The sequence below is a fragment of the Asterias amurensis genome, chromosome 7 (genome assembly GCF_032118995.1).
Source record: "Asterias amurensis chromosome 7, ASM3211899v1".
NCBI lineage: Eukaryota > Metazoa > Echinodermata > Asteroidea > Forcipulatida > Asteriidae > Asterias > Asterias amurensis.
In genome coordinates, this window is record NC_092654.1 from 5663462 (window position 1) to 5688377 (window position 24916).

General features: G+C 39.3%; 1 protein-coding gene across 1 annotated transcript in view; it reads right to left on the bottom strand.

The window, feature by feature from the left end:
• Nucleotides 1-24916, bottom strand: part of LOC139939500 (sialidase-3-like) — a 78720-nt gene that overhangs the window by 49419 nt on the left and 4385 nt on the right. The window contains exons 2-3 of the mRNA XM_071935465.1: nt 24524-24725; nt 1304-1444 (exon numbers count right to left, since the gene is read on the bottom strand). Coding sequence (XP_071791566.1) covers nt 1304-1444; nt 24524-24713 — 331 coding nt within the window. The 5' untranslated portion in view covers nt 24714-24725. The remainder of the gene's footprint in view (nt 1-1303; nt 1445-24523; nt 24726-24916) is intronic.

Consider the following 24916-nt stretch of genomic DNA (forward strand, 5'->3'; position numbering starts at 1 on the left):
AGACTCGCGGTGTGTTGTGCTGCATTTTGACAGGTCGCCGAAAACAGATATGTCTACCCCACACGTGTGCATGCTGTCGCTGGTTTCCACGCGTTTCCTATACTTTTACCTGTTGCTGGTATCCTACAACGCACTTAAATATTGGTACTATAAAAACAGAATGTCTTCAGTATTCTTTCAGAGGGTTGTGATACAGTGTATATAAACGGCATTCATGAATACCCCAGACAGTTTCGCTATTCCTATTGCTGGAGAGCGCGTCATGTTTTTTTTTTTAACGAATGATAAAGACATAGCTGGAGCTGTTTAAGACCGGCTGGCTTTGCTTGTTTGGCATGCAAGGTCTTTTAGACGCCAAAGACAATTTATAGCTGTTAGTACCAGCACATGATCTATGTTTCCCATACATGCATGCATGTATACACAACCCAACGCACTCAAAACATTTTTACAAAGGTTTTTGAAAATTTACACACTTTGAAAATTCGCTAAAGATTTTTGTCACAGATTGTCTACACTGGACCTGTGTCACTTTTTCACAAAAAGGCATTTATGAATGGGAATAAAAGAGTAGTGATTCGCAACTGTTTAAAACCTTGCATGGTCATGGCCGTTGAATAAAGTATTGCATGGCGACGATCCTGCCAGTTTTAAACAGCTGATTAAGAACTCGTCGCCTACTCTTTTATTCCCTTTTTAAAATGGCATCGAGTCAATACCTATTTTTAAAAGAAAATCAAAATCAAATATTTTAAACTATTTTTGTGTGAAATAGGGCGGGTTTTTTCTATGGCGGGAAAGTTAAAATTTTTAACACGCAATTTGCATTTTCGTAATTCAAATTCGTAATAATTACGAACAATTTGAAACAGTTGGCAGCTATGCTATTTTTTTCAAAGGGGCTTTGGTTGATTTTTCATAACTTTCAAATTAGTTCATGAGCATAAATTATTTATACGCCTGTTATCATTTCATAGACTGTGTACATGGTGATTCTGGAGTTAAGTATCAAAAGATTTGTGTTCGTTTAAATAGGTTTAACAGTCAAGACTGCAAAAATTACACCATTAATGAGCAATTCACAACTAAGAAAAACTTTAAATAGAAAGGTATGTGGTTACACCATGTTATGATAAACTCTAATTGAGTTGGGCTGGTTCTGAAAAGAAACGTTGGTTTCAACTCTGAAAAAGATTTTCTTTTGCTATTTCGGCCTATTTGATTATCTACAAACACAAACATTTTATAGCATAAAACATTCATGATTTAATTGTCCAAAAGCATACTTGTGGACACTACTTACATGGAGAAGGCGATGTCCACGCTGTTTGAAGATTAAGGTTGAGGCTTTCTGCAAGATCTTGAGAGTGTTGGCTGTTAACAACATAGGATGATCCCTCAGTTAGTCTGGAAGCGTTGCGTAGTTGGTCAGACACACAATGATCTATCAGTAAATTGAATCACATAAAAAACAATGGTTACACCATTTTAAAAGGGTGAATTTGTATTATGTGTTTCATGAACTGTAGTTTGATGCCAAAAACAAGAATGGTGTGTTGACAACACAAATGCCCCGCTGAGATAGGAGTTGCTACACCAAGTCCTTTTTGAGTTATTGTTTTAGCCAAAATGAGCTTAATATTTATCTGAGGGGGTCCAAAAACAATAGGCGACTAGGGGATCTCATGACCAATGCCCAAACCAAGTTTGAAGTTGATACGCCAAGTCCTTTGCGAGTTATTGCTCGGACAACATTTCTTTTGTTTTAGCCATAATGAGCTTAATATTTATCTGAGGGAGTCCAAAAACAATAGGCTTCTGGAAGATCCCATGACCAATGCACAAACCAAGTTTGGAGTTGATACGCCAAGTCCTTTGCGAGTTATTGCTCGGACAACATTTCTTTTGTTTTAGCTGTAATGAGCTTTATATTTATCTGAGGGGGTCCAAAAGTCCTTCTTGAGATATCGCTCGGACAAGGATGATGTGCACACACACACACACACACGCACGGCTGTGTTTATGGTGTAAACCGAGGACTTCTCTTTGTTCTCCCATTGTTTGGACATATATTTTTCAGACATCCCATTGGTTTTGTACACAAAATCTACCAAGGACTGTCCCCGGTGTGACTTTTTCCCGGATCCCTTTTGTTAATGTCCTCGGTTAGCAATAGTAGACATGCCCACGCACGCACACACACACACGGAAGGACAAGGCAAACACTATATGCCCCTTCGGCTGGCTTCGCCGGCGGGGCGTAAAAAGAAGGAAAACTCGGCATGGATGGGGTTGGAGGTATTGCTTTTCTGTAGAAAATTGATATAAAGAACCTTTGGGGCTCTTTTCAAAGAGGTGAGCAGCATTGTTGAGTAAAAGTTGGTAACCCACCCATGCACCTAGTTTTTGGGTGCTGAATCCAATATTGTGGATACATGTGCCAGCCAAATTTTGATATAACTGGCATGGGATGCTATTGGTAATTACTTGAAGTAAGTGCATAAAAACTTACTTAGTAACAAGCAATGGAGAGCTGTTGGTAGTATAAAACATTGTGTGAAACGGCTTCCTCTGAAGTAGCGTACATGTAGTTTTTGAGAAAAAGGTAATTTCTCACATAAATATTTGAATTGAATAAGAGACCTCTGCTAAGGTCTCGCAATCAAGGTACATTGTATCTGAAAGCACACTATTTGTGCGAAAAGGTTTTTTTTTCTCTAAATTCGACAACCAATTGAGTCCAAATTTTCACAGGTTTATTACTTTATGCATATATGTCGAGATACACCAAGTGAGTTAAAAACACTTGTATGAAACCAAGCAACATTTTGAAGTTTTTCAGTTTGATGTCAGATTCCATTTCTACGTATTTAACATTCATTTAAATATAGTCCAGGCATTTCATGCAAAAAAAATGGGTCAACCTCTGGACAAATTGCAACAGAAAGTCTGTAAACTGTTTCATACCCAGAATTACGTCCTCTATAACATATCAAAACTCTTAAGCAATCCGAGTGGGGGAAAGTGTCATGGCGGCCATTTTTTACCTTCTTCATACACGCTCTCCTCAAATGTGATACTACTTCCTCAGCCCTGATACTTCAGCTTTTAAGGGATAAGGCAGTTTTGCCTTGACTTTTTTGTAGAAAATTTAGGGCACCGAGGCAATTAAAAAAAATTTCAAAGGGCATCAAGGCAATCATAAAAAGTTGCGAAGGACACGAACACAACTCGGAGTTGCCTGTAAAAAGTTCTCCCATTTCAATAGATAGCTTCATATACCCACTAACTAACCCACTGAAAAAAAGAAAGCATCCATCTAACTCCAAAAAAAAAAAATCTTAAATTACACAATAACATAATATTTGTGTTCATACGAAATCCTACTAATTGGTCATAACCGTTGTATAGTTTTTTCATAGAGAGGCTAAAATTCCCACGTAACTGCTCCACTCGATGTTGACAGAATGAGTGCATGCAGTGCGCGACGACTAAAGCCGTGTTCGCACTGGACTAATATTTTGGGTAACTTAACCATGACGCTGGGTAACATTCTGACGGGTTAACTTTCCCACCGTCCACACTTGGACTTATTTGACTCGGCTAAACTTACCTAGATCATGGGTAAACTAACCGAGCTGGCCCCCTGCTCAGTGGCGTAACCAGAGGGGGGGCAGGGGGGCCGGCCCCCCCCCCCCCTCTGCTCAGAACCCTTGCCCCCCCCCTGTTGCCCCCCCCCCCTCATATGAAATCAGAAAAAAGTATATTCTTATAGGCCTAATATATAAATCGTTTAAGGCTGCATAAAATGCTGCCATAAAGGAATTTTTTTATTCATATCAGTATGTGGACTATAACATGAAAAATGCATGGAAACGCGCGCGCAATCGTATTGGCGGTAAATGTTTGTTGTGGTTTTGCGGTTACAGAGAGTGCAGGATGTGACAAAGTTCTGTTAAATACGTGGTGGTCTGAACGCAGACCAATAGCTCCGTTAACACAACTTAGTCAGATTTTCTACCTCCATGGTCAGATGCACTACAGAGAAATTTAGTGCAGCAAAATGGCCAGCAAAAAAGGTTGCTTAGACCATTAATTTCTTCTCCTTTGATACAAGCGGTGCAATTGAGAGGAGGTACATGTAGGCCTATTTTAAATATCCTGTATTTTTTTTTATTGTTACAATAAGGCCAAGTAAAAAAAAAGAAACATGTTTAGTGTCTGGGTTTCTCAAAAAAAGGAAGGAAGAGGGGCTTTTTATTTTTTATTTCAAGATGGCCGCCATGAATGTCAAATATGTTTTTTCTGCTGCTGAAATACACAAAACATTAATGAATTAGTTTGGTCAAGGCATTCAGACAAGACATTCAGATTTTGTTCTGTTTTGCTGAGATCATTTAAAATAACCCTTTTTCAAAAAAAAAAAAAAAAAAATGTGCATAAAAATACTTAAGCAAAAAAAAAAAAGGAGGTGTCCTGTAAAAAGGAAGCGCGCGGGGACGCTAAACATTCCTTGGATTATATTCTATTTTTACTTGGCCTAATATTATTACGTTTTGGGTATTTACACACCCACAGAGCCTATTTGAGAATGCCGTGTACAACTCTAAATTGGTACTTGGTGATCACAGTTGGTAATTTAATCCTTTTATACAGTCGAAAAGTTTTATCTTATACAAAATGACAAGTTCTCTAAGATTTTGTTGTTTTCGCAATCTTTTGTTACCTGCTGACTATGTAGACTGTTTTAGAACTGCATTGGTGTGTATCAACTATATATCAGTTAACATATTTAATAATAATCGTGCACTTCTTTTGCCCCCCCCCCCCCCCAAATTTAATCTTTGCCCCCACTTGCCCCACCAAATGAAAATGTCTAGTTACGCCGCTGCCCCTGCGTAACATTGAATAGTTCGATAATCACAAAAATCTTATTCTTCAATGACATAACATGTCGGCTCCTTTGGGTCTTAGACGGATGGGAGATTTAAACGAGTCGTCGCGTCCGCATTGGACTTTCTGGCTCGGTTAAACTGACCTGGTCAATCTTCCTGGGCACCTTTGGCTCGGTTAAACTACCCATTCGGGTCGGGTAAGTTACCTGGGAGGAAAAACTTGCTGGGCTGTTCGCATTGGACTTAAAACGGGTAAGTTACCCATTGGCTTGGTTAGTTTACCCAAATTAAGTCCAATGCGAACAGGGCTTTAGAAGACGACTTACTATGCTGTACATGATATACATTGCATGCATTTTTTGGGAAAAAACACTTTCTCGAGCATGCGCAGACACGTTGAGTCTTTGTTTCGAGGCGTTTGTTACTGGTTTGCGTAATTTTACCAATAGAGGGCGTTAAATCTCACGCTACGTAATGCCCTCTAGCGTTCAATGTTTCTTGTATTTTTAATCGCACCCAAAGAGCAATGATTGCTGCTGTGTATTACGTGCGTGAAATTGGGTTCTATTTGTTTTCGTGAAATTTATACAGACATCATAATGGTTGCTTTTTCTGGCTTATTTTCTGCGCCATTTTTAGAGAACATCAATCTTGGACATCGTTGAATATAAAATAAAATGCAGGAGGAAGGGCACGGCGGCAATGATGAGAAAAGGACACTGCAAAAATTGAAGTGAAAAATTGGGTTTTTGAAGGGCATCGCGGCAATCGGAAGGTACAACGACGGCAACGAGGGAGCTTTCCCTCAACAAATTCAAAACCAGTGCGCAGGCAGCTTCCAGGTAAACCTCACTCTTTCTTAAGCTGCTGTGTGTCTGTGTCAATGGGAGATGAGATGTCCATGTATTCCTGGTTTATGCTGTGTGAAGTTTCCGTGCATCTCTTGCTGGCAGTAACATCTCCAGACCCTTCTTCGCATTATTTACCAAAGTTGGAGCCTGGCATGGTTGATAATTTTTACAAAGGTGCACAAGTGATACACAAACTGCTCAATGAGAGCAAGTTCTCCATCACGACCAATTCCCTTGACATAGTAGTTGCTTCTCAAAAACTTCTTTTTTCAATGGTCATGGATAGGAGGCTATGTCGCATCATGTCAGAGCAGTGAAGCTGACATAGATCTGCACAGATCAGGTAAAATTTGCACTTCTTTGCTTTTGAACACATTAAGTTCACAAGAAGTGACATTTCTCCACCTTCAAATCACTCTTTTACATCCTTCATTGACTGCCTCTATGCATGGAGCATCAACCTGGTGTCAGCCTGCTAAGGTTTCCTCAAACTGTTATCTCTCCTCGAGGACCAAGGCATCCGTACATCCGTAACATCAATCCCTGCCTGTTACTATTCCTCATCTTTCCAGTTGACGCTTGCCCTTCACCAGGAAGAGGTCTGACAAGAATTTGAGATCAACTTTTGATTAATAGACCCATAGGAAACCCTGTGCCAAAAATTGTGCTTTTGTCGGTCGTGTAACGGTAACCTTGATATATTACACTAAGCCACCAGACTACGCCGCCTGAAGTACATGTATTGTGCTATAGCATCTTGGACCCATTTCACACAAAATAACATTTCCCCACTTGAGGCAAGATTTGTTTGATTTGTTTCAAACAATACACTAAGGCCGATAGTGTTTCCTCAATCATCTCAACTCTGGGCTGGAGAACTCTGGGCTGGAGAACTCTCGAGGAGCGCAGAATGGCTGCACTCCTATTCTAACTTAACAAATCCATACATCATAGAGCTGCAATAAATTCTGACCATCTAAATCAAAATCCAAACAAAATTACTGATACGGGTACCCGCAAACAAGTTTAGTGTTGGTGTTTAGTGTTAGTAGAAACAAACACTAGGTGTTCTGCTATCGTTGGGTCAGTGTTTTAATCAATGAAAAGAGTGGTGTTAATAGCTTTCTAAAATGCAAAGACATCAACACTACGTTTTCTCGATGTGTAATATTAAAGCATCTAAAGGTGTACATTTAAACCTAAAAGCTTTTAAATAACGCATTTTCACAGCATTTTGCAGGCACTTGCGCTTTTGACAGCGCTTTTGATGTATAGATTGTCTAAATAGCTTGTGGTTGAGGAAATATGAACTTATGAAATACTGACGATTGTAGAAGAGACTAACTAACCGAAAGGGGAAATGTATTTTGAAAGCGCCTTGAACACAGACTATAGTTACAAAGGGTACTCTATGGATGAGCACTGGAGCGTGACACACTACACGTGTTGTTTGTGTAAAATCTTTATGCACGAACAACTGTGTATTGACGTAGTTCTTCGGATATGACTTTTTGAGTTTTCAAGGTCCGATTTTCAAGGGGTTGAGCTTTGAAAAATCTCACGCATAGCTGGCCTCTGGACTTGGCATCTCTGAGCTACATGTACATGTACGTGTACCAGCCAATAAAGTCATCATGTGGAGAGCCCACTCACGGCAGGCATGGCCCCGGAAGACCCACCAAGACCATGCTTAAGACCCTGATTGAAGACGCAGGAGTAAACAACAAGGAGGAGCTAATCAGCTGTATGCAGGATAGAGTTGTGTGGCGTGTCAGACATCAAGCCTGACTCAAACATGCGGCAACGCTACAACTTGGGTCAACTGAGTGAGTGAGCGAGTTAATTCATTTCAAAATTGTAGGGTTTGGGAATTTGGGTTTGAGCTACCTCCAGGGCCCACGGGGCATGGAGTCGGAAAGCTACACACGGCAAGGTGAACCCCATCACAGAAGGCCTTAAGCATCTGATCCCACCTAGAAGGCAGTTGACGCTCAACCAAGGTTTTCTCTAGAAAATATTTAAGTTTGGCCTACCCTATAAATTATTTAGTTTTGAGATGCTTGGATTATATTCAAAAAATGGTCTATAATTTATTCCATTACCAATCGCATTCAGTTTAAGTAAATGATAAATGTTAAGTTTTCTTATAATCATAAAATACTTCTCATTGTCCTCTTACCGGGTTGAGTATTGTGGAGTGTTAAAGGTGCAGTGCAGAGTGTTAAACCCAGGCAGTTTTTGAGAAAAAATAATAATTCTAATACCACCTTCATGTGGGGTCTTAACGACTCATTTTAAGGTCAAAGTTTCAAATAAGGCAAAAATTTTGCATTTTTGAAATTTTCACAAAATTTGACTCCAAGTGATAGATCTATCCATAAAATGTATTTTTAAGTTAATGTTGATATGACAAACGTATGTAATGAACGGATAAACTTTGACCTTGTACACAAACGTATAGCAAAGCAAAACGTAAAAGTGTGATTATCTTGAAAAGTGTACATTTTTAGTATACCAGCATTTTTTGAACTCCCCAGCTTAATGGTGCATATATATGTTTCAAACAACTTTTTTTTGAAAGGTTAATGTACCCAGACAGTTTTTGAAAAAAAAAAATCAAATACCACCTTCGTGTAAGGTCATATTGAGGTCAAAAAGTTTTTTGGGTTTTTTTCGCCTAATTTTGCCCCAGGCAGCAGATCTATCCATAAAAAATAGTTTCATCATCAAAATGACGTGCCAAGTCTGTGAAATTATGAGTTAATCCTTTGTCTTGTACACAAACGTATAGGAAAATTAAATCTTAAATTGCAATTTTCTCAAAAAGTGCGTATCTTGAGCATAATACAGTGTTTTTGCACATCCTATCCCAGCAATGCATATAATTGTTTGAAAACAACTGTTTTTTGAAAGGTCAATATACCAAGGCAGTTTTTAGTTTAAACAAAATTCATATTACACCTTCCTCAATGGTAAATTGAAACAAAAAATGCGTATGCTGATTCATGCAATTAGTTTGATATAGTAGTTGTATATTTTGACATGCTCAAAAATGCATGTTTGTATCAAAGTTATTTTAACACTCCCAATCTTTCCAAGTACATGTACGCAGTTAAATACTCAACTTTTATTAGTGAATTAACAAAGTTGAACATTCTTTTTGCAGTAAAATGTTGTTTTTTTCGTAGGTAGGCCTATACATTGTAGCTACGATGGGGGTAGGGGGTATCGTGCAGTGATACATTGTATACTTTCTTATCTGGAGTGCCATTATTCAAAGCTAACTCCAGAGCTACATGTAACCAGGCACACCAAAACCACTTCAGCTTGACATGCTTTTATGCCAAGTTTCTTTGATGAAAGAATTCTCACTACTCTTCAGGCACTAGCAGACAGCAATGACAATCTCATCACTTTGATCAATCAGTTTGTGGACAAAACACAGGTCAGAAACATTCCATCATCACAGTTGCCCGGCCACTATACACTTCAGGAAGAAATGAACTTAAACGGGCAAGTCCAAAGTTTGGGATTTAAATCTTTTTCAAGGGAGGACGTCTGCTTAAACAAATTCAACAAGCACTCTAGAAATCCAAACTCCCAACTGTGGTCTCATTGAGATGGTTGAGATGGAGACCCAGGACTCGGAAAGACAGATACTTGATCACCAATCTGGGAGCTTTTTCCGCAATGCTGCCGTCCCCATCATCTATGACCACAGTAACTTTGATCGATAGGGATTTGTTCATCTGGCAGATATGAAACTCCTCAAGAAGACAGAGTTGTTGATGATGTTTAGAAGCTTTCATAACAAACAGTAAGATTTGATGTGTTCCAACTAAAACCAACCTTGGCGAAGAAGATGACACAGACTCTGATATTGTTAGAGAGATACCACTGGTACATGTATCTTTGACAACAAAAGACTTTGCACCAGTTGATGTGGTAAGTGACCTTCTAACAACTCCAGATCATGGAACGCAGTATATAATAACCATTTGGAAGCACCGTCTGCTTCAAGAAACTGATGGTTTTAGTGACGCCCTGAAAAAAACATTGCGCAAAAACTTTCTCTGATCTGTACAACACAAATGTTTCAACCAAACGAATTATGTACGGCACAAAAGCCTATCAATAACGGACAGAAATTACTGCAACAATTGCTCAATGCTGCCACTGGAACCTACAACGTGGTCTTGATCGCTTGATTGGAGAGGGCTCCACCAAGGCAGTGACACAGCCAAAGAGAATGGGAAAGAAAAAGCCAATTCGAAAGTTCATCGATAGACCGGGGTTCCACCCCTACACGTCAGGTATGGGCTATTGAACAAACCTAATCTCAAGTTCTTGTCAGACGTTTTTGTAGAGAAGGGCAAGGGTCTACTGGAAAGATGAAGAATAGTACAGGCGGGGGTTCCTTTATGTTACGGAAGCCATGGTCCTTTAGGAGAGATGACGTTTTTAGGACACCTTAGCAGGCTGACACCCGGTTTATGCTCCATGCATAGAGGCAGTCAATGAAGGATAAGAGTGATTTGCAGGTGGAAAAATGTCACCTCTGGTGAACTTAGTGTGTTCAAAAGCGTCAGAAACTTGGAAAGAAATGCACATTAATTACCCGATACGTGCAGTGAGAGACTTGCCAACCTGTAAGGCAGCTTACATGCTTTTACATGATGCGACACAGCCTCTCCTACATGACCATTGGAAAAAGAAAGTCTCTGAAAAGCAAAGTTAATATGTGCCAAGGGAATCGGCCGTAATGGAAAACTTGCTCTCATTGAGCAGTTTGGTATCACTTGTGTACCTTGGTATAAAATCATCAACCTTGTCAGGCTCCAACTCTTTTGTAAATAAGGCGAAGAAGTGTCTGGAGATGTTACCGCCAACAAGAGATGCACTGAAACTTCACACAGCATAAACTAGGAATACATGGACGTCTCATCTCTCACACTGATACATACACACATGAGCTTAAAAGAAAGAGTGGGGTTACCTGGAAGACTACCCCTATCTCAGATGGTTGATTTGAGCTAGTTCTATAAGGATGCAAATCAAAGGGCACCATGTCAAACTGTAAAACTATGTCAAACTGTTCTGCGTGAATAGCATACAAGTACCTTTTTGTTTCAATTTACCACATAAGAAAGTTTGATATGATTTTTTTAATGCCTTGGTATATTGACCTTTCAAATAAAAGTTGTTTTAAAACAATTATATGCATTGCTGGGATAGGAAGTGCAAAACACCGTATTATGCTCAAGATACGCTTTTTTTGAGAAAATTGCAATTTAAGATTTAATTTTCCTACACGTTTGTGTACAAGACAAAAGATTAACTCATAATTTCACAGACTTGGCATGTCAATTTCTTGATGAAACTATATTTAATGGATAGATATGCCGCCTGGGGTAAAATTAGGCGAAAAAATCATAAAAATTTAATTTTGACATTTTTGGCACTTTTTGACCTCAATATGACCTTACACGAAGGTGATATTTGATTTTTTATTTTTTTTTTCAAAAACTGCCTGGGTTTATTAACCTTTCAAAAAAAAGTTGTTTGAAACATATATATGCACCATTGAGCTGGGGATTTCAAAAAGTGTTGGTATACTAAAAATGTTCACTTTTCAAGATAATCACACTTTTACGTTTTGCTTTACTATACGTTTGTGTACAAGGTCAAAGTTTACCCGTTAATTACATACGTTTGCCATATCAATATTAACGTAAAAATACGTTTTATTGATAGATCTATCACTTGGGGTCAAATTTTGTGAAAATTTAAAAAATGCAAAATGTTTGCCTTTTTTGAAATTTTGACCTTAAAATGAGTCGTTAAGACCCCCACATTAAGGTGGTATTTGAATTATTTTTTTTTTCTCAAAAACTGCCTGGGTATATTTACCTTTCAAAACAAGTTGTTTGAAACCAATATATGCACCAATGAGGATGGGGAGTGCAAAAACAATTGGTGTACTCAAAATGTACCCTTTTCAAGATAATCACACTTTTACACTTCGTTTTGCTATACATTTGTGCACAAGGTCAGAGTTTATACGTTATCTACATAGATTTGTAGTATCAACATAAAGTTAAAAAGACATTTTATGGATAGATCTATCAAATGTGATTAAATTTGACACAAATTTTGAAAATATTGTTTTTTGACCTTTTTTGACCTTTTTACCCCAAAATGACTTTGAAATTCAAAATCAAGCTGGGCATCCACCCTAATCGTCTTCCCGAGCCCATGATCCATACATCTAGCATGGATGCCAGCCATTAACAAACTATGCCGTCCAAAGTGTAATTTCACACTTTGGCTGGCCTACTACAAAGGACTCACACACTTGATCAGGCCAAAAGGGATGAACTGGTGGAGAACTTAGTTCCCGATGCCTCGGTCGGGCAATATTTTAAGGCTCCGGACATGCCCAAGCCTATCCGTGCTTCAATGAAGAAGATAAAGGTGGACGCATGGAAGAATGATAATTCGATGTGGTCCATACAAGAAGATTGCCTCCGAGCGGCTCTACCCTTGATTAAGGCCATAGAGTTGAATCAGTCAATCCAAAACCAAGAGCTGAAACCTCTTCTCACCTCAGCGGGTAGTCTACTTGGTTCAGCCATCCAGCGCTTGTCTGTCCATCGGCTTCGCCGAGCTGAACCCTTCATCAAAGACGGCTACCTTCAAGACGTGAAGCCTTCTATGACTTGCCTATATGGCGAAGAATGGGCTCAGAAAGTGGATGAAGATGATAAAATGAATAAAGTCACCCAGAAAGTTGTCACATCCACTGGTAAAGACTCTTCGTCAGCATTGAAAAACAAAGCCAAAGACAAAGGGTCATACTCCCAATCCTGGTCTCGCAAGGACAAGAGTCAGAAATATAAGTCTCGGTATCAGCCCTACCAGTACCGATCAAACGACCGATCCTTTAGCGGACGAAGCCGCTACCAAAGTGCACAGGGGACAGCTAAGAGGAGTTCTTTTCGTCACGAAAAGAAAACCCCCCAAAGTTTCTCAAAAAACTAATTCATCTCGGGGGAGAGTTCGATTCTGTACCAGATTATGGTCTTTGTTATGCCGGACAAATACAATGGCATTTACAGGCATGGGAAAGATTGACAAGCGACCCATGGATACTACAGATTGTGGTTGGGTACAGAATCCCTTTCTTCAGACAGCCAGTTCAACTCAAAATTCCAAGCCCGATACATATGGACAAGCAACAACATCGGACATGTTCCGACGAAATACAAAAGATGCTCAACAAAGGAGCGATCATCAAAGTTCACAACTCACCGGGTCAATTCATCTCAACACTTTTTGTTGTTCCAAAAGCCTCAGGGGGCTTCCGACCAGTATTCAATCTCAAGAAACTAAATTGGTTCATCAAGACAGAGCGTTTCAAAATGGAGTCAATACAACATGCAAAGAATACTGTTCAGAAAGGGAACTCCATGATTTCGATAGATTTAAAAGATGCATATTTCATGGTTCCTATCCAGCAGGACAGCAGGAAGTTCCTGCGTTTTCAGTGGGAGAAGACCCTATTTGAGTTACAAGTACTCCCCTTCGGATTGTCCACAGCACCACGGGTATTCACAAAGCTAATGAAACCGGTGATGTCCCACCTGAGACACAGATCAATGAAGGTGGTCATTTATCTGGACGATTTACTTTTGGTAGCACAATCCGAAGCAGAATGCTACAGGCAGATGAACTACATTCTCAACATGTTCCACAGCCTTGGGTTGTTAGTAAACAGGGACAAGTCCAAACTCAAACCGACAACTCGAATCAGATATCTAGGTCATATTATCAATTCCCAGCAAATGACTTTGAGTCTCCCAGACGAAAAAGTCAGCAGTTTGGAGAAGCTTTGCAGTCAGGTGGCCTTGACCCCGCGCCTAACTGCGGAGAAATTGGCGAGTGTCATTGGGAAAATGACAGCAACTTCAGACGATGTAGTTCCTGCCCCAGTCTTTCTCAGGGCATTACAGTCGAATCTGATCCAGTCAATTCACAGGGACCCCTCTTATCAAGGCCTGGTGTCCCTCTCCCAAGACAGCATCCAGGAACTTCAGTGGTGGAAACATTGCCTCAAACAGTGGAATGGCAAACCCTTAGTTTTACCACACCCGCAATTGACGATAACGTCAGATGCATCAATGCAAGGCTGGGGGGATCATTGTCCGCTCGGTCAGACAGGAGGTCGTTGGTCTCGGTCAGAGCAAACCCAACATATCAACTACCTAGAACTTCTGGCTTCCTTCCTGGCCCTACAGACATTTGTAAAGGGCAAAAAGGACTGTCACATAATGTTGAAGGTGGACAATACGACAGCCCTGTCGTACATAAAGCACAAAGGGGGCACGCATACCGACAGCCTGTCCAAGTTGGCGGTGTCCATGTGGAAATGGTGCATGATGAGGAACATAACCATAACAGCTTGTCATGTACCAGGAGTCGACAATGTCCTTGCGGATCATCACTCTCGGGTGTTTATGGACAGACTAGAATGGAGGTTAGATCCAAGTCTCCTTGCACAGGTGTGCAGAAGATTTGGCCTATGCCTATGCCTGACAGTGGACTTATTTGCCTCCCGGATAAACCATCAACTGCCCCGGTACATAGCATGGAAACCCGACCCGGGAGCAATAGCAATCGATGCATTCTCGATAACTTGGAAGAGCGAACTAGGGTATGCGTTTCCGCCCTTCTGTCTCTTGGTTCAGGTTTTGCAGAAGGTACAACTGGAGAAGATAGATTTGCTAGTAGTTGCCCCAACTTGGACGACCCAATGTTTTCAAGCAATGTTGCCCAAGTTATGCTTGCAAGCTGCAGAGTTTCAACTCACAAACAATACCAATCATCCTGGAAAGTTTGGGATAGCTGGTGTCATGAACGATCACTTAATACACTTTCAGCACCTTTGACGGATATACTTGAATTATTGGTCACATGCGAGAAGAAAGGGTTGAGTTACAGAACTCTCGGTGTTTACAGGTCAGCAATCTCAAGGTACCATGACCCAGTTGGTGGTATTCACGTGGGACGCTGTGAAGCAGTGGTCCAGCTTATGAAAGGTTTTTTTTTACCGTAATCCACCCAAGCCAAAGTATATGGTTACTTCGGATGTGGAGTCAGTTCTTAATAACAGGTATTTAGAAACGCTCCCCATAGAAAACTATATCACAGCGATTACAAAAACTGAAAAATAAAAGCACAATTAAACAATTACAAAAACTTACAGAAAAAGCTACATACACAATGTTTGAAAAGGTGTCATCTTGTTTTTCTCTCACAACTAGGGTCGTGGTCTTCCCTTTCCTTGAGAATGTTGACACTGAAAATGGTCCTTCTGTTAGCCTTGGTCACAGCAGGAAGGGTGTCTTAGCTGGTTCATTTAAATATAAACCACTTGGTGGTGACACCTCATTCACTGAAATTTGTTCCCTGTCAGTTACTGAAACAAAGTCGACTAGGCCATACAATGAGAGTGGTTGAGATTAAGGCCTTTGAAGACAAATCCATTTGTCCGGTTCAAGCTGTCTCGTGTTATCGGGATCGCACAGCAGCTGTGCGGGGTACTGAGACGCAGCTTCTTATAAGTTATCTGAAGCCACATGGGAAAGTTGTGTCTTCTACTGTGAGTCGATGGATCGTCGCACTTTTACAGAGTGCTGGCGTTGACACGCAAAAGTTTAAAGCCCACTCCACTCGTGGGGCAGCCACATCTGCTTCATTCAGATTGGGAGTGTCAATGAAGGATATTGTGGAGTCGGCTGACTGGGCATCTGAGTCGATGTTTAGCAGGTTTTATAACAAGCCATCAGCAAATTCTGTAATGGCAAAAGTTATCGTATAATCTCGATTATACTGCAGGTAATTACCTTTGCATAATCAATGATTATACTTCGCCTCCTTCGGTTTTCGAATCAACTCCCACCCAGTCATGTTCTCATGCCAGACAACCCTGGCCCATGATTCTCATTTAACCTTTAAACAGGTTTTTTTTCTTGTAATTGCTTATAGTTACTTCTATTAGACGGAACACTTGAATCGTGTTTGTGGTGGATCGGAGATGAGTTTCTTCCGATTCTTATTTTAGTACAGTTTTTCTATTTAAGTTATGTTCTTACTGTTCTGATACTGCATCCAGTTCTTAGGTTGGCAGTCCCAACTTATCAGTTGTTTGTTATGACTACTTGTATTAGTGTTTTCATGTTGCTCTTTGTTTAGAGCCATTGTTATAACAGGTTGTTCATCAGGTATGTTTTTACTGTTCTGAGTTTAGCCCACCCGTTTTTATATTGATAGTGTTGTCATTACACTGTAATCTTCATTAGGAGACCCTACCCATAGTTTCCTAACAGTACTTTCAAAAAGGTCAAAGGTCAGAGAGTTGAGCGGGAAGTGGAGCTAATTCTTTCAAGACTGGTGATGGCGCCCTAACAGGCAGCAGACGCAAGTTGATTCTCACCTCCGGAGGACTCGTATAATCTTGATTATACTGCAGGTAATTACCTTTGCATAATCATTGATTATTTAACCACCGTCCTACCATTTCAAAAACTAGCAGCACAGATGGATGTTTGGAACATTATTGTTTTGGCAAAGGTTATTTAAAAATAATGGTTGATAGATTCCAAGCTCTGTGTGCCTGAAAAGCCCTGGAGGGTGTGAGATCTTATCAGCGCCAAACAGCAAAAAGCTCAGCAGGGGAGTATAACCAAACACCGGGAGAGACGGCAGACCGAGAGAGAAACTAAATAATAATTCATCCCGCCTAGAAAACCACAACCGGGACAGACATCCCTGAATATTCACAGGGATAGTTTTGACAGGGTGCCTAAGTGAAGTTGAAAACAATTTTTTTTTTTCAGTTTTAAAAATTGACCATCGTAGCTTTAGCATGTAATACTTCACATGATTTTATAAAGGAACAAAACGTTTAATTTTTTGGTTGATATATATTGACAAGGGTTAATTACACAATACAACATCATCAAAATTCTAGATTTGTGTTATAAAGAATTGCTCAGTAATGTTTTTTGAGTGGGCATTTTTACCCCAAGCAAAATCAGACGCCTCGGGGTAAAACGCCCGGTAGCATCTTTGATGTAAAACTTGATTGCAGCCTCATTTATCTCTATAAACCTCAAGGTTAGGATTTTCTTCAGCTGTATTCTTTGACATTGGTAACTTTTAGCTACCGGAAGTCCACTATATTTAGAATAACAATGTATTTTTGACGATTTATTGTTCAGGTTTGATCAATTACAGCGCATTCAATACTGGACTTTTATTGGTCCATTCCTACCCGTGCCAAACATCCAATGAAGTTTTTATAAGACTTTTCTTAGTTGGGGCACTCAGATACGACACTAACCTAATATAAAAATCTCAGAACAAGCTAACTGACATTTCATGTGGGCAAAAGGGGGTTCAAAATTATAAAAAGTCCCTCACATCAGTAGATTTGAAAAGTTTTTAAAGCTTAAGTGAATATATTACCCCCTAAAAAATCAGTCTTAGAATCAATTTTGAAAACAGATTCTGTTAATTATCAATAGAGACATTATTTATTTCTAGACTTTGAGATATATGGGCCTTTGAAATTGCCCCAAACTCACCAATACCATAAGGGATGAAACAGAGGTCATGCTCAAGGGTCAAGGGTCATACCTATTTTTTGTTATATACACTTATTTATTATTTGTATTTTATTTATTTAAATCATCTCATTTGAATACATGTAGGGTAGACCCATCAGTTTTAGGTAGAACAAATTGTGTGTAAGTGTTCATTGTACCAATAGAGGATTCTTTAAAGACAAGATAAGAACACAATCTGAGTCAGACCTCTTCAAAGTCAGCACCAAGGTGAGTTGGTGGTCAATATTGCAGAAATAACAACAAAACAGGTCTAGCTTCAGAATGAAATTAGTCTCCCTTGATTATTGGAGACATTTCAGTGACCATGGAGCTTCTGGGGGTAATGTCCCTGGACCAGTAGACCCTAAGCTGGAGCTACAATGTATGGGTGTTCATATTTTAACTTAGCAATATTGGTCAGTCATAAGCCTACAAATTTGTTGTGCAGATTATGTACGCAAATGTTTGACTTCCAAGCTACATAGAATAACTGTTACGATTGATAAAGTTAGTAGTTATAACTATTATTCTGCATTTTAAAAGTTGTTTGTATTTGAGCATTTTTACCCCAAGACCCGGGTAAAAACGACCGCCAAACTTCCTTCCCAAAAGGGTGGACAATTTCCCCTGATCAGCATGATTACAAAAAGTTTATATTTGCACACATTACAAAAGCTTCCCTACCATTATCACTTCACTGAATTATCGTCAGGTAATCCAGGGCCCAACTCACTCAGCTGGTCATACACTTGACTTGATTCTTATCAAAGACAATGATACTCTAATTGACTCGAACACCATTGATCAACCTCATACCTCAGATCACCTTGTTGTCAAATGCATGTTGAACCTGAACAGACCATCTGACCTGAAAACACAGCAGTATTCTCAATACAAACTTAAGTGCATTAAATAAATTCCAAACTGAGGATGAATATCCCCCACCACCGTTCTTCAAAATATATCATTTGTCACTTCCCCAAAACTAAAATGTCTTCTCGTTGACTTCCTTTTGTCGTCTGTCCCCATGCCTTGGGACGCCCACTTTACTCACAATAAATTACTTGGCCGAGGGGAATTATATTACTATTGTTCACAGTTCACTCTTGTGCTGTATACTCAAAACTTGCCCATCCAGCGTATTCTCTCTCCACGATGGTGGGCGTACGTTCCCCCTCGCCGTACAAATCTAACTCGCGTCGTCTCACTTCCACTCCGTGCAGGGGTGGGATGTTCATGTAACACCACTGAAAATTACACTTGGGTGCGCCTTCTTGCGCCCGCCCTTCGCCCGCCCCATAAAGGCCATCTGAAAATTCATATGAAACACACTTTGCCATAATTTCGGCCATTTGATAATAATACACAATCCTTCATAAATAACTTCAGTTTGAGTTTATACTCCAATATACACCACATTAAAGATCGTCAATCTTAATACTTGATGGGTTACTGAATAATGAATAATTAATATTGACCCCAAACAACCATGGCCAATTGGGTCCTGGCACCAAGCCCTTCATAAAAATATTTACACAAAGTTAAAAAACTTGAATAAATTTAGGCAGTATCTCTGAGGGAAAGGAATGAATATTCATATAACATCCAAGCATTTGCATTTGTGTACTGCTGCAGCGTCTCAAAAATGCATTTGGTCTTGACGGAGCTGTCAATCACTGGTTCCAGTCATACCTGAGTGACAGAGTTAGTCAGGTGCGTGTCAAAGAAGCTCTCTCGACTGAGGCGCCACTGAAACATGGTGTTCCACAAGGATCCGTCATTGGTCCACAGGTCTTCACCTACTACTCCCACTTCATTGGTCAAATTATCCGTCGTCATTCTCTCCAGTTCCACATTTATGCCGATGATGTTCAGCTATTCTTGGCTTTCGACCCCACCAAGCCAGGAGATGCAACCTGCGCCTTGTTTAGACTGTCCCAGTGCTAAAAGAGCTTCAATCCTGGTTGGTCGCCAATAAACTCAAGATGAATCAAGACAAAACTGAGTTCTTTATTGCATCTTCTCCCTCTCACTTAAAACATCTTCAACACCTGACTTTCAATATCGATAATCTTGTTATTCGTCACTCTCCCTCCATTAGGAATTTGGGTGTTGTCTTCAATTCCGACATGAATATGTGTGATCATGTCACACACCTCTGTCATTTTCTCATCTCAACTGGCACATCCGGAACCTTAGTCGGATCAGGAGATTTCTTGACTTCAATGCGTGTCACAATGCAGTCTGTTCCCTGATCCTGTCCAAGCTGGACTACGGCTGTTGTTTGTTGAATGGTGTCTCTACGAAAGACATATCTCGCCTCCAACGACTTCAAAACAGATGTGCTAGGCTAATCTTCCAGATGCCAAAACACTCCCATACCTCACCACTTCTTAGACAACTACACTGGCTCCCAATAGCCCAACGTATTGAGTTCCGCACGCTGGTCCATACCTACAAATCATGAAATCACAGTGCTCCAGATTATAAATCTCTCTTCACTTTTTGAAATCCATGACTGTCCGTACTCCCTTCGAAGCTATGATGCGATCTCCCTCGTGGTGAACAAGTCACGCAAACAAACCGGTGAGAGAGCTTTTTGCACTGCTGCCTCCCGACTATGGAATGGTCTTCCTGCCCCCATTAAAAACGCTGAGACTGTGTTGTCCTTCAAAAAGGGTCTAAGACGCACTTGTTCTCCAACTCGTAGCTGGTTTCCCCATTCTTTTGTCTGTCTCCCTGTTAAGCGCCTTGCATCCTTTGGTTATTTGGCGCTTTATAAATCCAGTTATTATTATTATTATTATTACTAGTTTCTCCTAGCAATGCTAGCAAAAACTTCTTGCAAAAACTTTAAAACGGACGTTTTTACCCCAGTTTACCCTATATTCAGAATTAAAAAAATAAGTCTTAAGTCTAGATTTAAAAACAGCTATGGAGTTGACATTTCTCAAGTCTGCAGGAAGACTGTTCCAACAACCATTTTACTCTCAAAATTTGCATTTAGTAATAAATAACTCGAGTCAAAAATGCACCTCTCAGCCGAGAGTCAAAAACGGCTTATCTATTATAATGACCCCTTGACGCCAGTGACAATTTTCCTCTAATTGGGTTTGAACACAGTTCTCCAGCTTTGGCAAACTTGAGGGCGCTATTTTCCACATCAAATAGCCGCCACTGACGTCACGATTCCTTTGTCACGCGGGTTTGTTTGACCCCGTGTTTTCAGAAATTTGGCTTGGAGCGTTCTGGAGAAAAACCCATTTTTACCATGTTTTAACGTGAGGTAAGAGACTCCTAAATATATTTGTTTATGTCTCCTATGGACTGGAGCTATTAGAAAACTGTAATATCTATATACTTGAGATCATCCTTCATTGGCTGTTTAAACAGTAAACTTGAAAACACAAGTTTTGTTTAGGCCTAACCTTTTTAGGAATCTGAACCTTAGAGTACAACATAAATCAATTTAGGGAATATTAATGTATCATTATAACATTAACAGACAGCCATTTAGAATGATTACGAAGGTTAACTTTTTGACATCCAAATGCTATGTTTGAGTTGGAAAGAATTTCATGTGTACAACAAACCCTTCCTTACTGACAAGGAAACAAAGAGAGAAACAAATTGAATTAAATCGAAGTATGACTCAGAAGAATGTGACAATTTAAAAAATGACAGAAAATCCCTACCTATAAAAAGGACGTGGCGCCCCGCCACGTTTTCTGCGGTGAGCGCCGCGCTTTATAATCGCCACCAAGCTTTAAAATGTTGCCGTCAGGTTTAAATCTTTTGACTCTGCGTTGTATGTTAACTTACAACAGAAATGAGTTCAGTAATGGGAAAGATTCGTTCGCTAAAGGGAAGGTACCTGTTTGGTAATTACTCAAAACAAATAGGCCTATTAACTTAAAAACTGAATTGGAAACGAGCATTGGAGAGCTGTTAAAACATTGTGGGAAACGACTCTCTCTGAAATAACGTAGTTTTTGAAAAAGAGGTAATTTCTCACTAAAATAATAAAAGACTTGTAGGTAGAAGTCTTTTATTCTTATCTCACAAATATGTCCAACACGAGTGTTTTTTCTTTCATCATTTTCTTGCACCTTCGATGACCAATTGAGCCCAAATTTTCACAGGCTTGTTATTTTATGGTTAAAGTGAGAAGACTGGTCTTTGACAATTACAAAACGTGTACCTTCCCTTTAATACACAATCATCACAAAAATACGATGTCAAACGATGCACATAACCACATGGTGCTGGTGCATCTGGCCCCCCACACACACATCGTGCATGGGCCCATACACACAACGTCCAAAGTCCAAAGCTAACAAACGTTCCGCACGCTGTGATTGGCCGTTAATAATGACCTATTCATAAGAGCTTGGCTAGACACATTGTGCATTACGCCTGCAGATTGTGAATACATCACAGCCTTGGACAAATTCTAATAACATGGCATCTTTTGCCGGCAGAGGGCGTTGCGGGGCAAAGTTCATTGAATTATTTCTCAACGTGCGTTGTCGACTGAGCGTCGATTCACAAAAATTTTGTTGCAAACGAAGTTCAAAACATGTTAAAAACAACCGATCCTCAAATCACGAATTCATTAAAATGGTTTTGATGAATAAGGTATAATTTAGGGCAGAAATTAAGAGACAAAACTGTCCAAAAACACAATTTTTTCGAACTTCGCTTTGTGTTCTTTTAAAATTTATAAATACAATTTTGTTTGTGGGCTAGTGAAAAAAACCTGCGGGCGATCCAAAATTATTGGTTGACTCGCCCGGCGGGCGATTGGAAATTTTTTTTGAGGGAAACCCCTGCATTTTATTTTTCATTCATTGTATCAGCTTTTATATCTCAAGAAACTATGCTTTGCCCGTTTTACTTTCGTAAAAACCGCTGTCTCCAGTGGGATTCATAGTCGGACTCTTTTCATTGCATCTCAAACTTCTGTTTGTTTTGGCGCTGGTTTGTTTTTGCATTCTCTCTAAATAATATATTTACGATATGTAAACAACCCCATGATGTTTGAGATAATTATATTTATGTGAAATTTTCCTATTCTTCAGATGTCTTCAGATTTTGACGTTAGTGATTTTGCTAGTTTTCTTTGAACAAAAATAGTATGTTAGTAATTGATGTTTTCACATACAGTTTAAAAATAAACAGCACATTATGGAGTAGATGCATTATTATCCGAGCTGGCAAGAAGTACTTTTGGGCAATTCCAGCGTGACTGACATAATACATTTTTTACTAATTTTGAATATCTAATCAGCTCTCATGTCTAAACAATGACAGCCATCTTAACCATGTTTGGCATGGGGGATACTAGGACCTGAATACATAATACAGTATTGAAACTTTTAAATTTCATGTTCAGCTTTTCCGACTAGGGGGGTCGTTAACTGCCGTGACTGACATTACAAAAAGCGACGCAACCAAAAAGTGTTGATATGTTTTTAAAATTTCTCTTCAAGTTAAAAGTGCTACAGATTTAAATCCATATTAACATTTTATCTGATAGGGTAACCAAAACTTGTAGTTAGATGGGAAAAATTGTTCATGAATTTTTTGATAATTATGCAAACTAACCTTCGTGACTGACATTACAGTGACTGACATTATGCGTTCATAACATCTGCTGGAATAACAGTAACAACAATTTAGCAAAACAAAATTAAAAATTCTGTCCACAAGAGAGTATCAATGAACTGTTTAATTCTATATTAAGGGAATAACTATATTTTTTTAGATGTTTAAAGGTTGAAACATGCATTAATTGTGATAAAATGTATTATAAAAGAGCTAAAACATAAGCTGCTATTTGGAATTTGGGAATTGGGATGAAGTTTTTATTGAAGAAAAAAAAAATGACACATGAAGGAAGAGATGGGTGCTCCCTTTTTTAGTGAAATTAACTCTATAAGTTTAATAACAATTGTGTAAATGTAGCTTTTCACATGCAGGAAAAAACTGAGAGAAGAAAGACTGAAAAGACTGAAAAGTGTAAAAATTTCAGCTATTTCAGAATTTTCAAGCATTGGGATATATTTAACAAGTCTGCTAAAAATACACTGCTACTATATTGTAATCAAAACATTTACATGTTTTATTTGTTCAATTTGCAATACCTTAATTTACAGTACTTTAACTATTGCCAAGAAAATATTGTGTAGTTAACAAGATCTATAAAATGTACTTAGATCAAAATAGATACCATATGAAAGCACAAATAAATTGAACACTAACATTGTCAGAGGGTGGTCAGGTTCCAAGGTATTGGCTACATTGTTACCAGGCCTTGAACATTGCTCTTGAAGGGGCACTTCAATTTTCCTAATGTATATGAGGTTGCCCGGTAGCTAGAGGCAGACTGGTTGGTAAGACACTGCTCTAGAATTGCAAGGGTCGTGGGTTCGAATCCCACCCGAGTAACATGCCTGTGATATTTTTTCACAGGACTCGGGAAAATACTGAGTATACAGTGCAAACACACATCGGTGTATGGGTAAAAACCAAAATTAATATAAAGAAATCATTTTTTTATTTTGAAAACAAGTATTGTACTTATGTTATAAAAACTTACCTAATATTTCCTCAAAAAAGTCTAAAGGAAAGTAGCCAGGATTCACCTTAGAATGCACCACAGAGCATCTATGATTAAAAAATTTCCGGACCCAACGCTGTAGGGGGCTTCGTGCTACGCGCTCGCATTGTACAAACCCCATGCTTTAGCCCTACCCCAAGCACCAACCTTTAATTTTCAGAGTTAGAGAGCCCTATTTTTTCCTGCCCCGTTACAACATAATTTTGTTTATACATGTAGCCCAAACAGCCCAACAAAGCCAAGAGACCCTTTAAGAACTCTCCAGGTAGAAAATACCAGAGGTCAAGTTGGGTGCACGAGATCACTCATCCAACAATGTCATTTGAAAGACAACGTTGAAAAGTGTACAATTGTACATTTCACATCCCGATCTCATACAATACATTCATAATTAGGCCTACATGCAGCATCATCCACTGTTGTGATTTTCCCCATACCCTTATAGGCTAGTACCCAAGGTCCAAAACAAAATCTTAATCCTCTCACCAATTCTGAAGCCACTAATATCATTCCATCTGGCTTGAAGCATCTTAACTCCACTGTGAATAGGAGCATTCTTCAGCATCGGTAGAAATGTTGTGATGCCAAGGTGAGTGGTCAAGAACATATACAGCAGTATGATTGTTCCAAAGGACAAACCCAGGAGTATACAGTGTGTCAATCGATGCAGCCTCATTTTGATACTGAACTGTGAAAACAAAAGGTTTAACGTCACTACAATTCAATGAGTACACTATTTTATCACACATAGTCAAACTCCTTTACAACATGTTTCAACGAGCTGATAATTAAAAAAACCTCACACATCTATAGGCCTATAGTTGTAAAAGCAAAGCCTTTGATCGAATGGACCATAACATAGCTATCACTAAACTAATG